Source organism: Leopardus geoffroyi, chromosome D2, assembly GCF_018350155.1.
Source record: "Leopardus geoffroyi isolate Oge1 chromosome D2, O.geoffroyi_Oge1_pat1.0, whole genome shotgun sequence".
In the NCBI taxonomy this organism is placed as follows: domain Eukaryota; kingdom Metazoa; phylum Chordata; class Mammalia; order Carnivora; family Felidae; genus Leopardus; species Leopardus geoffroyi.
The window spans coordinates 48,720,190-48,734,114 of record NC_059334.1 but is presented as its reverse complement, the minus strand read 5'-3'; the positions used below and the strand labels follow the sequence as shown (position 1 = coordinate 48,734,114).

The window sequence follows — 13,925 nt, the reverse complement described above, 5'->3', positions numbered from 1 at the left end:
TATCATGATCTCACAGTCTGTTTTCCGGCTTCACATCGCTTTGAGCTGACATCGCAGAACCTGCTTTGGATTCTCTGTGTCCTTCCCTCTCTGCCCCTCGCTCCTTCCCTCTCTCTCTGAAAACTGAATAAACATTTAAAAAAATGTTTTAAGAACCAACTAGCTAAACCACTTTGCTATCTGCCCAGCCACTTTCTTGGATAGACAAGTAACTTAATCGTGATCCCCTCAAACCTTTGTGCTCATGGTTGTTTTTATTGTAGGTTAAGACCAGCAGGGATGATGCTGTGGAAAGAGATGCCCATGGAAATGGGGAACGGGACCACTGTCCAAGAATTCACCTTGGAGGGGTTTCCTGCCATCCAACACCTGGGAAAGGTCCTCTTCCTGGTGCATCTGCTGGCCTACCTGGCATCCATTACAGGCAATGCTGTCATAGTCACCATCACCTGTGCTGACTCCCGGCTCCAGACACCTATGTACTTTTTCCTCAGCATTTTCTCCTTCTTTGAGTGTTGTTTCATAAGTGCTGTTATTCCTAAGTTGCTGGTCATCTTTCTTTTAGGCCGGCAAACCATTTCCTTTCTTGCCTGTTTCATACAAGCCTTTGTGTTTGTCTATCTGGGAGCAGCAGGTTTCCTCCTCATAGCAGTGATGTCTGTGGATCGGTACATGGCCATTTGCAAGCCCCTGCATTACCCAACCATCATGAACCTCAAGACTTGCTTCCTCTTGGTCACTGCCTGCTTCACTTTGGCCTTCATTCTCATCAGTGGTCCACTAATAATGGTTTCCCAGTTATCCTTCTGTGGCCCCCATGTCATTCCCCACTTCTTCTGTGACCTTGGTGCCCTGATTCATCTCTCCTGTTCTAATACCAGGTCTGTTGAAATGTTGGCCTTTGTCATCGCTTTGTTGATCCTTTTGACATCGCTTATCATAACCATCATTGCATACAGCAACATAGTAGTCACAATTGTGCGACTCCCATCAGCCAAGGAGCGACAGAAAGCTTTCTCCACCTGCTCCTCTCACCTCATTGTCCTCTCTCTGATGTATGGCAGCTGTGTCTTTATATACGTGAAACCAAAGCAAAGGAACAGGCTGAACTCCAACAGGGAGGCTGCCCTTGTGAACACGGTGGTAACGCCACTGCTCAACCCTGTCATCTACACTCTGCGCAATAAGCAGGTACAGCAGGCTCTGAAGGAGACAATGTGCAGATTGAAAATATCAAGATGAAAATAAAATCACATGGCCCTGGAATGGAAGGCTTCAGAAAAACATTTGACTTCATTCTGGCCAATGTAGCAGTCCACAGCTTTCTAGTATAGGGTCTCTGGCACACCCACTTGACCTCTGTACATTCCTGGAAAAATGGAAATCTGTTTTTCAAGGCCACATTTTATCTTAATGTGCTTACCTGTCTTCTCCCTAAATATTCCACATTTTGATGACAGTTGATTAATTGCAAAAACGCTTACTGAATTTTTATTCTTCCCTATGATATAATCCATGTGCCTGAAATTTCCAAAATTTAGGAATTTGTATACTTATTTCACTTCTCTCTAGCTATAAACATGGCTGAGCAGAATTAATAAATATTTACCAAAAGGCATCTAGATAATTAAAATGATGGAATGCTGTATATTACGTTGTGGTTATGAAGGAAATGAAGTTAATAGTACCAGGGTTTGGGGCCGCATTACCTCTATGCCTATCCCTAGGCAATAACGGTCATAGTATCCCTCACCTTCAAATATATATGGTTTGCATCAGGTGTAATGGTGTGTAAAATGGTGTCCTCAGTCCTTAGCTTAGTTACATATGTATGCATCAATCCCATTCTGGAGAGAAATGGAATTGTTCTCAGGTTTAGACCATTCTCTATGGAGAGGAGATAACCACAGCTTCCCATGGTTTACCAATGCTCCTATTTTTCTAAATTATTTATTCTAGCTACAACCCCTCAGGTGCATAATACATACTTATGATTGGTTCCTATCCAAAAGCTATTGCCACAGAATGCTTCTGTGTATCACTGGAAGAGAGCACTTATTTCTTATTTCTATAATCTCTTCCAAAGATTCAAGTTCACAGAATCTGAGTTTTGCTTATCTACTTCATGCTACTAATGAAAATAAACAAATCAAACATTTTTCCTATTTGTCTTGTGTTGTCAACTAAAAGGTATCTTCGGATTGATAACTTATTTTAAAACCAATATTTCCATTGCCTCAATCCTCAAACTTTGTGTAGTTTTTATACCTATTTTCCAGCTAGAATGTGTCTATTATTCTTCAGAAGCAACGTCTCTAGAAAGATTAAGGCAATTTTTATTTTGTTTATTATCCCAAACCCTGAGGGTAGGTAATCTCAGGTACATTTTATGAAACATACCCTAAACTATGACTAGAGCATATTTGTCCTGATGGTCCTATTACAAATTTCAGATTTCATCTTACTGACAATGAATAAGTAGCAAACATGCCCTGAAAAATCACAGATGATTAGCTGTATACATTGTATTAAAAAGTGTTTGGAAAAGCTGAGATCAGAGTGGGAAAGTGGGACTGTTATAGAATTAGAAGAAAGGGAATGATGGCTTAGAGAAGTGGCACTGGGAGTGGAATACAAAGGGACCATAGCAGACTCTGAATCATTTGCACTGGAGAAGCCTGGTGCTGCCTTCACCCTACCTGGTCAACTTCCAAAAACACTGAAGTGACCTTCTTCACAAAATATGGAAATTGGCCCAATAACCTCTGGCACCCACTTGAAAATACTCAAGGAGAGAGCAACAAGATGCTGTGGGAAAATGGAAGTAGTTCAGAGCTGAACTACTGGAGGCTGTATTGAAATGGTTGAGGTTTGACAAGGCAGGAATAAGTCAAGGAATTGTGGTCAAACTACTGAAAAGAGTGTGAGCCTCCCCAAAGGTTTAGTCAGGTTTTGATAAAGTTTATTATACTTAAACTAACTAAATGTGCTTTATATTACCTTGAGATAGACTGTGCTTGAAGGGTGAGCCTGACAAATAGAAAAATGAAGACCAGAAATCCAAAACTGAGTCTATAAATCCAGGATGGTCGTTACCAGCCATAGATGGTACCCAGGGCAGGACAAACCCTAATGAGCAGATTAATGCTCTAGATTCTGGTGTTAAAAAACATTTTGTTTAGAAAATCCCCTAACCTAATTCTATGTTGACAATATTTCCACTCACAATTTTTAAACCACTTCCTTGAAGTATGACTGACATACAAAAAGCTGTAGATATTTGAGGTATACAACTTGATGTGTTTGGAGATAAATATAAATCCTTGAAACCGTCATCACTGTCATTGCTAGGAACCTATCTAACACCTCCAAAACTTTCTTCCTGGTCCCCTTGTTGTTGATTTTTTTTCCATGTATGCTAGGTAAAAGCACTTAATACAGATGGTGGATAAATGTACTCTAAGCTTGCCTCATCCTGTGAACACAGCTAGACAATTATCAAATCATTTTGAACACCCACGAGACAAACCTGAGGATTTAAAAAACAAAACTTCAAGTCTATAAGTAGAAAAGTGACCACATTCTGGAAAGTAGGAAGTGCTGAGAGTTTTTTGGGGGGGGGGGAGATAAAAAACTCTATGTGCTGCAGAAGGGAAGTGCCCTGTTTATGGAGACGACCACAAGGTATGATAAGCAGCGGAACACAAAACCTGAAGTTTTAGAAGTCCACCACTACCTGGGTCATTCCTTGCTTAAAGGTTCTCTGGTGGTGAAGGAGGGTAGACAACATGTCCAGGAGTGGACAGCATGGTCTGAGGATGCCCTGGGTCACAAAAAGAATGAGTAGTGCCAACATGCTGCATTGTTCCCAGGCATAGGAGCAGGGAGGCATCATGATTCAGAGAGCAACCTCTTTGACATCAGCCATAGCAACTTCTTACTAGCCATGTCCCCTGAGGCAAGAGAAACAAAAGCAAAATGAACTATTGGGACGTTATCAAGAGAAAAACATCTGCACAGTGAAGGAAATAACCAACACAGTTAAAAGACAGCCTATAGAATGGGAGAAGGTATTTGCAAATGACATATCTAATAAAGGGTTAGTATACAAAATCTATAAAGAACTTATCAAACTTAACACCCAAAAAACAAATAACCCAGTTAAGACATGTGCAGAAGACATGAATAGACACTTTTCCAAAGAACACATCCAAATGGCTAACAGACATATGAAAAGATACTCAACATCACTCACCATCAGAGAAATACAAATCAAAACCACAATGAGACGTCACCTCACACCTGTCAGAATGGCTAAAAGTAACAACACAAGAAACAACAGATGTTGGCAAGGATGCAGAAAAAGGGGTACCCTCTTGCACTGTTAGTGGAATGCAGACTTGTGCAGCCACTCTGAAAACCATATGGAGATTCCTCAAAAAGGTAAAAATAGAACTACCCTAAGATTCAGCAATTGCACTAGTAGGTATTTACCCAAAGGACACAAAAATTCAGATTTGAATGAGTACACACACTCTGATGTTTATAGCAGCATTATCAATAATAGCCAAACTGTGGAAAGAACCTGAATATCCATCAACTGATGAATGGATAAAGAAGATGTGATTATACACACACACACACACACACACACACACACACACACACACACACAATGGAATATTACTCAGCCATCAAAAAGAATGAAGTCTTGCCATTTGCAATGCTGTGGATGGAGACAGAGTGTATTATGCTAAGCAAAATAAGTCAGAAAAAGACAAATACCACATGATTTCACTCATATGTGGAATTTAAGAAACAAAACAGATGAACATATGGGAAGGGTAAAAAGAGAGAGGGGGAAGCAAACCATAGGAGACTCTTAAAGATAAAGAGCAAACTGAGGGCTGATGGAGGAAAGTGGGTGGGGGATAGGCTAGATGGGTGATGTGTATTTAGTAGGGCACTTGTAGTGTTGTACCCTGGGTGTTGTATGTAAGTGATGAATCACTTAATTCTACTCCTGAAACCAATATTGCACTGTATGTTAACTAATTAGAGTTTAAATAAAGATTTGAAGAAAAAGTAAAGAAAAAAGTATGACTTAAAGTTTAAATTACAAAGGTAAATAAGAATGTTTCAATTACCATTTTAAGTCAAAAATGTTTATTTTAAAATACAACAAATAGATCTTTGGCTGAGGAACCAGATACCTCTGCTCACCTCTTAGAAAAGAATGCACATGATTCCAACATGAAGATGATATAAACAACTACACGGACAGGGTCCTCAAATATGGCGCCTATGGACTCGGGAGGAGAAAGATAGTACAAGGCCTCCCACTGGGTGAGGACGAGCAGGTCGTCCGCTACAGACATCCTACATATCAAGAATAAAAAGGACAAATGGTCAACCCAACTGGTCAAGATACATTTTTATTACTTTTCAAACTCCTCAAAAATTATGACAGCGTTTTAAGCTCAGGGCACCTACATTTAATGATTCTATGTAACTTAGATTGACTTTTGTGTATAATATTTTCACTCCCTTGACTATTATAGAGTGAGCATCTATTACATAAAAAACATTGTGAATATATTATTAATGGAAGAGTGGGATCTTTTAAAAACCAACATTTGAATACATCTACAAAAAAAAATCTTCATTCTCTTCCTAAAGATAGGAAGATGATTACATTTACAGTCAATCTCTGATTACATTTAGAATCTGAAACTTTCTGCACTATATAAGAGTAGGCAATATGTTCTTTCACTTCAAAGTATTCTATGAAGAATATAATCAATTGAAATATTGACAAACAACTAACCCCCTGACTAAATTTTATATGTTTTTTATAAGAAATACCCTTTTTAAATGTTTATTTATTTATTTATTTTGAGAGAGAGAGAGAGAGAGCTCTAGAAAGAGAGAGAATGCAAGCAGGGAAGGGGCAGAGATAGAGGGAAAGAGAGAGAATCCTAAGCAGGCTTCACATTGTCAGCATGGAAACCGACATGGGACTCAAACTCATGAACTGCAAGATCATGACCTGAGATGAAATCAAGCATCAGACACTTAACTGCCTGAGCCACCCAGACACCCAGAAATAGTCTTGTAACAAATATTCATAATAGGGTTTTTATCCAGAGAAACGTTTAAGAATTTTTATAGTAACAGAACTGGGAACAGCATAAATTGTGGGGGAAGGAAAGCAATTTCTGGCCACAATGATTAAAATGTCTGGTTCCTGGGGCACCTGGGTAGCTCAGCCAGTTAAGCACCTGACTTCAGGTCATGATCTCGCAGTTCATGAGTTTTAGTCCCGTGTCAGGCTCTGTGCTGCCAGCTCAGAGCCTGGAGCCTGCTTCACATTCTGTGTCTCACTCTCTATCTCTGCCCCTTCTCTGCTCACTCTGTGTGTCTGTGTGTGTGTCTCTCTCTCTCAAAAATAAATAAACGTTAATATTTTTTTAAAATGTCTGGTACCTGAATATAAATTTCAAATGACTTCTTTCCGTTGCCCCTAGAATCACTAATCCCCAATCAAAAGCACTGTTCATAAACATTACTCAATTTTCCAACAATCTTACCATTAAAAAGACTCTTATTTGAGATCACAACACACAACACACACACACACACACACACACACACACACACACACACACACACACACAGCACTTAATATAAGATCTACCCTCTTAGCAAATTAGAATGAAATTGGACCACTTTCTTATACCATACACAAAAACAAATTCAAAATGGATTAAAAACCAAAATGTGAGATGGGAAACCATAAAAATCCTGGAGGAGAACAAAGGCCATAAACCTTTTGACATCAGCCATAGCAACTTTTTTTTTAATGTTTATTTATTTTCGAAGGAAAGAGAGACAGAGCATGAGCAGGGGAGGAGCAGAGAGTGGGAGACACAGAATGTGAAGCAGGCTCCAGGCTCTGAGCTGGCAGCACAGAGCCGGGTGTGGGGCTTGAACTCATCAACCATGAGATCATGACCTGAGCCAAAGTTGTACACTTAACTGACTGAGCCACCCAGGCCCCCAGCCATAGCTACTTCTCACTAGGTATGTCTCCTGAGGCAAGGGAAAGAAAAGCAAAAATAAACTATTGGGACTACGTCAAAATAAAAAGCTTCAAGTATAGAAAAAAGGTAGGGGGCAACCCAAGAAACATACTCTTAACTGTATACAACAAACTGATGGTTACCAGAGAGGAGGTGAGTGGAGGGATGGCTAAATACATGATAGGGATTGAGCACACTTGTAATGAGCACTGAGTGTTGTATGTAAGTGTTAAATCACTAAATTGTACACCTTAAACTTATACTGTATGTTAACTATAATTTAAGTAAAGATTTTAAAAAAACAGTGGGTCATTGATGAAGAACCAAAATCTACAGACTTGCCAAGCATGTGGAGCCCTTTGGGCACACAATGAAAGCACATAGATAGATGATACATACATACATACATACATACATACATACATACATACATACATACATAAAATGGGATATTGAGTCTTCCCATTACTTATTTGCTTATATAGCTGCACAAATCCTCATTAATAGTTCTATAATAGTTCTGTAATTCTTAGATGATGGAGGGCCTTTCAATTCTGTTTCAGGGGCCGGTTGTTTTATCACAGTGGCAATAAGTTTGTTGTTGGCCCGACATTTATCAATACTTTTTTTTAAAAATATAACTTGTTGTCAAATTGGCTAACATACAGCGTGTAAAGTGTGCGCTTGCTTTTTGGGGTAACTTCCCGTGGTTCATCGCTTACATACAATACCCAGTGTTCATCCCAACAAGTGCCCTTCTCAATGCCCATCACCCATTTTCTCCTCTCCCCCACTGCCCCACCAGCCCTCAGTTTGTTCTCTGTATTTAAGAGTCTCTTATGGTTTGCCTTCCTCCCTCTCTGTTTGTAACTATTTTCCCCCCTTCCCTTCCCTTCCTCCAAGGTCTTCTGTTAAGTTTCTCAAATTCCACATGAGTGAAAACATATGATATCTGCCTTTCTCTGACTGACTTATTTCACTTAGCATAATACCTTCCAGTTCCATCCACATTGCTGCAAATGGCATGATTTCATTCTTTCTCATTGCCAAGTAGTATTCCATTGTATATAAAAACCACATCTTCTTTATCCATTTATCAATTGATGGACATTTAGGCTCTTTCCATAATTTGGCTATTGTTGATAGTGCTGCTATAAACATTGAGGTTACATATGTTCCTATGAATCAGCACTCCTGTATCCTTTGGATAAATTACTAGCAGTGCTATTGCTGGGTCATAGGGTAGTTCTATTTTTAATTTTTTGAGGAACCTCCACACTGTTTCCAGAGTGGCTACACCACTTTGCATTCCCACCAACAGTGCAAGAGGGTTCCTGTGTCTCCACATCCTCGCCAGCATCTGTTGTTTCCTGAATTGTTAATTTTAGCCAATTTGACCAGTGTGAGGTGGTATCTCAGTATGGTTTTGATTTGTATTTCCTTGATGATGAGTGATATTGAGCATCTTTTCATGTGTCTGTTGATCTGGATGTCTTCTTTGGAAAAGTGTCTATTCTTGTCTTCTGCCCATTTCTTCCCTAGATTATTTGTTTTTCGGGTGTGGAGTTTGATAAATTCTTTATAGATTTTGGATACTACCCCTTTATCCAATATGTCATTTGAAAATATCTTTTCCTATTCCATAGGTTGCCTTTTAGTTTTGTTGATTGTTTCCTTTGCAGTGCAGAAGCTTTTTATCTTGATGAGGTCCTAATAGTCCATTTTTGCTTTTAATTCCCTTGCCTTTGGAGATGTGTTGAGCAAGAAATTGCTGAGGCTGAGGTCAAAGAGGTTGTTGCCTGCTTTCTACTCTAGGGTTTTGATGGTTTCCTGTTTCACATTTAGGTCTTTCATGCATTTTGAGTTTATTTTTGTATATGGTGTAAGAAAGTGGTCTAGTTTCCTTCTTCTGCATGTTGCTGTCCAGTTCTCCCAGCACCATTTGCTAAAGAGACTGTTTTTTTTCCATTGGATACTCTTTCCTGCTTTGACAGAGATTAGTTGGCCATACATTTGTGGGTCCAATTCTGGGTTCTCTATTCTATTCCATTAGTCTATGTCTGTTTTTTTGCCAATACCATACTGTCTTGATGATTACAGCTTTGTAGTAGAGGCTAAAGTCTGGGATTGTGATGCCTCCTGCTTTGGTTTTCTTTTTCAATATTACTTTGGCTATTCAAGGGTCTTTTGTGGTTCCATACAAATTTTAGGATTGTTTGTTCTAGCTTTGAGAATAATGCCCTAATGTTCAGCTAAATGTTAGACATCCACCAGATCCATAATTTCTCATATAATTTTCTGACCAAGCTTCCTATTTCAGGTTTTAGCCCATTTATACGAAGAGAGAATAGGGATCCTTCCACATTAGCTTAGAGTCGACCCAAGAGTATTGTTTAAAGTTTCTTGAAACAGAATTCTAGAATCTTTTCAAGTCTTTTTTGTTGTTGTTTATAATCATAGCTATTCAAAAAGGACTACTTTTCTTTTCTTACTGTTTCCAGGCCTTTTTTAAAGTATTTTCCATGATGAAACTTTAAAAAAATTTTTTAATGTTTATTTTTTTTGAGAGAGAGGGACAGAGAAAGAGCACGAGTAGGGGAGGGGCAGAGAGAGGAAGACACAGAATCTGAAGCAGGCTCCATTCTCCAAGCTGTTAGCACAGAGCTGGACGTGGGGCTCAAACTCACTAACTGTCAGATCATGACCTGAGCCTAAGTCGGATGCTTAATCAACTGAGCCTCCCAGACTCCCCTCCATGATGGAATTTTTTAAATTGTTTTCACTTTCCAACATGATAGGTTTCCATAAACCTTGTCTTTAATGGGAAAAGAGTAATTGGTTTAGATCTAAAATCCCTGGCCAGTAAATGACTAATATAATTCAAAATCCTGTAGCAATGTTTTGGTTTTTCTGTGGTCTGGGAAATTCTTTATTATGGTTCTAATATAATTCAGCTTATTTCATCTTCCTCTGATTTACCTTCTGGCAAAGCAATCTGGAGGGAGGAATGGCCCATTAAATCAATAGTCTTCTGGGCAAGACCTTGAGAGTAGTCTAAGTTGTGAAATCACAGCAAGTCGAACATAAAGAATGCACAAGAAGGGCCAGTGTATGAAGATCCAAATAAAGTGGGTTTTTTTTAATGTTTATTTTTTGAGAGAGAGATTGACAGAATGTGGTCAGGGGAGGGGCAGAGAGAGAGGAAGACACAGAATCTGAAGCAGGCTCCAGGCTCTGAGCTGTCAGCACAGAGCCTGACGCGGGGCTCAAACCCACGAACTGTGAGATAATGACCTGAGCCGAAGTCGGACACTCAACCGACTGAGCCACCCAGGTGCCCCAAATAAAGTGTTTCCTTAACTTCAGCATTCCCCAGAGAATTTTGGGGGAAACCTGTAATGGAGTAAGAAGTTTGTTTTGAGCCCTCCACATACCAATTAAAAATGGCTTTTTTTTTAACGTTTATTTATTTTTGAGAGAAAGAGACAGAGCATGAGCAGGGGAGGGTTGAGAGAGAGAAGGAGACACAGAATCTGAAGCAGGCTCCAGGCTCTGAGCAATCAGCACAGAGCCCAACGCAGGGCTCAAACCCACAAACCGCAAGATCATGACCTGAGCCACTTAGGGGCCCCCAAAATGGCCTTCTGAATATTTGGTATGTTTCCTTCTTGCCAGAAGTTAGTCCAAGATGCTTTGTCTTCACCATTTCAAAAGTTCCCCATAATAGTCTTTGCAATTCTTATTCATGTTTAGTGAAATTGTGCTAAGAAAATAAGCACGTGAATTGTGGTTATAGTGAGAATACATATGAGTTCTGCTTGAAGGTTTGGTGTGGACAGAGACATCCATTTGGGCACAAAAAAGTGCAAGTCTCCATAGCCAGCATCTAGTGGTCCTTATGAAATGGTGTGTTAGACTTTTGATTATAAACCTGTAATAGCCAGGAAATCATTAGCTCTGGAGTAGGGAAACTAAGAATAAAGACCTCCTGTGTTTTCTTGTTTATTTTTTTTTTAAATATATGAAATTTATTGTCAAATTGGTTTCCATACAACACCCAGTGCTCATCCCAAAAGGTGCCCTCCTCAGTACCCATCACCCACCCTTCCCTCCCTTCCACCCCCCATCAACCCTCAGTTTGTTCTCAGTTTTTAACAGTCTCTTATGCTTTGGCTCTCTCCCACTCTAACCTCTTTTTTTTTTTCTTCCCCTCCCCCATGGGTTTCTGTTAAGTTTCTCAGGATCCACATAAGAGTGAAACCATATGGTATCTGTCTTTCTCTGTATGGCTTATTTCACTTAGCATCACACTCTCCAGTTTCATCCACGTTGCTACAAAAGGCCATATTTCATTCTTTCTCATTGCCACGTAGTATTCCATTGTGTATATAAACCACAATTTCTTTATCCATTCATCAGTTGATGGACATTTAGGCTCTTTCCGTAATTTGGCCATTGTTGAGAGTGCTGCTATAAACATTGGGGTGCAAGTGCCCCTATGCATCAGTACTCCTTTATCCCTTGGGTAAATTCCTAGCAGTGCTATTGCTGGGTCATAGGGTAGGTCTATTTTTAATTTTCTGAGGAACCTCCACACTGCTTTCCAGAGCGGCTGCACCAATTTACATTCCCACCAACAGTGCAAGAGGGTTCCTGTTTCTCCACATCCTCTCCAGAATCTATAGTCTCCTGATTTGTTCATTTTGGCCACTCTGACTGGCGTGAGGTGATATCTGAGTGTGGTTTTGATTTGTATTTCCCTGATAAGGAGCGACGTTGAACATCTTTTCATGTGCCTGTGGGTCATCCGGATGTCTTCTTTAGAGAAGTGTCTATTCATGTTTTCTGCCCATTTCTTCACTGGGTTATTTGTTTTCGGGTGTGGAGTTTGGTGAGCTCTTTATAGATTTTGGATACTAGCCCTTTGTCCGATATGTCATTTGCAAATATCTTTTCCCATTCCGTTGGTTGCCTTTTAGTTTTGTTGGTTGTTTCCTTTGCTGTGCAGAAGCTTTTTATCTTCACAAGGTCCCAGTGATTCACTTTTGCTTTTAATTCCCTTGCCTTTGGGGATGTGTCGAGTAAGAGGTTGCTACAGCTGAGGTCAGAGAGGTCTTTTCCTGCTTTCTCCTCTAAGGTTTTGATGGTTTCCTGTCTCATATTCAGGTCCTTTATCCATTTTGAGTTTATTTTTGTGAATGGTATGAGAAAGTGGTCTAGTTTCAACCTTCTGCATGTTGCTGTCCAGTTCTCCCAGCACCATTTGTTAAAGAGACTGTCTTTTTTCCATTGGATGTTCTTTCCTGCTTTGTCAAAGATGAGTTGGCCATATGTTTGTGGGTCTAGTTCTGGGGTTTCTATTCTATTCCATTGGTCTATGTGTCTGTTTTTGTGCCATGTTTTCTTGTTTAAACAGACAAGACAGAACCTTCCCATGGAGTGTTTTTTAGAGGAAGAGTTTATTGTTCCAGCAATAAACAAAGGCAAAAGCTGGCCTAACAGCATATGCATACCAATTAGTCCCAAAGCCAGCTGAATGGTGAGTAGGAAAGTCTCTATCCCACCCCTGTCCTTAAGAAGCTTCCCTTTTAATATTCAAGCAAGGGTCAAACAAAATAAGCAAGAAAAAAGAGAGGTCAATCTCAGAACTTGGTTAATAACAGTAAAAGAAAATGATGGTATGGAAAGTCAGTACTTCTCCCAGGAAGAATTTCTATCACAAGTTCCTATTTATTTATATTTGTTTTACCTAAGTATGTGGGAGTGCACAAGGACTTTTACATACCACTAGTTCTAGGAAAGCAAAATAAACACAGCTAGATTCAGTGGTAAGAAGCTCTGTTAAAGAATTAAAAGCTTCAGGGGGCGCCTGGGTGGCTCAGTTGGTTAAGCGACTGACTTCGGCTCAGGTCATGATCTCGCAGTTTGTGAGTTTGAGCCCCACATCGGGCTCTGTGCTAACAGCTCAGATCCTGGAGCCTACTTCAAATTCTATGTCTCCCCCTCTCTCTACCCCTCCCCTGCTCACGCTCTGTGTCTCTCTGTCTCTCAATAATAAATAAACATTTTTAAAAATTAAAAAAAAAAGAATTGAAAGCTTCAGATGACCAATGAGAACATACATCAACCATTATTGGGCTGAGATGGCCCAAGTCACCATGATAAAAGGAACCATGGCTGATTACAATGTTGCTACAAGAAAGAACAAGATGAGTTTGGAGCTCCTTGTGATGTCAAAAAGCTAGGAGGTGCCCCCCAAATAATAGAGACGTGTCAAAAGGCACAGGAGCTAACTTGAAGGGACTCCCAGTGGCCATGTGTGGAACAATTTGAGTAACACAATGAACAGTGGTACTAATAGATATAGACCATTAAACAAAACAAATACCCATGAGTTCATACTGATATGGGTAAAGAATTGAATAGGAGGAGAAGGAAAACCACTTCCTTATAGATTTCTAATAAATGTAGATGGAATAGTGGAAATAGAACACCACTGTTTGAAAATACCACAGTAATAATTGTTTCAAGTAAGAATCATCCTTGGATACTAAATGAGTGGGCAAAAGAATAAGGTGGAATATTTATGTAGTCTCAAAGCATCTGCCAATAAGATATTAACTACAAAGGGAAAAAATAGTAACTTTATTAATTTTATTTTTTATGTTTATTTTATTTATTTTGAGAGAGAGAGAGAGCATTTGCAAGTGGGGGAAGGGAAGAGAGAGAGAGGGAGAGAGGATACCTCAAGCAGACTCCGCACTGTTAGCATGGAGCCCAATGCAGGGCTTGATCCCATGACCATGAGATAATGACTTGAGCCAAAATCAAGAGTCAGATGCT

At 39.7% G+C, this 13,925-nt stretch overlaps 1 protein-coding gene across 1 annotated transcript; it reads left to right on the top strand.

The window, feature by feature from the left end:
• The first annotated feature begins 267 nt into the window (after nt 1–267).
• On the top strand, nt 268–1,443 carry LOC123577510 (olfactory receptor 6C74-like). The gene has a single exon (XM_045439797.1). It carries the CDS (start codon nt 280–282, stop codon nt 1,240–1,242), a length of 963 nt encoding a protein of 320 aa, XP_045295753.1. The 5' UTR covers nt 268–279; the 3' UTR covers nt 1,243–1,443.
• The last annotated feature ends 12,482 nt before the right edge of the window (nt 1,444–13,925 follow it).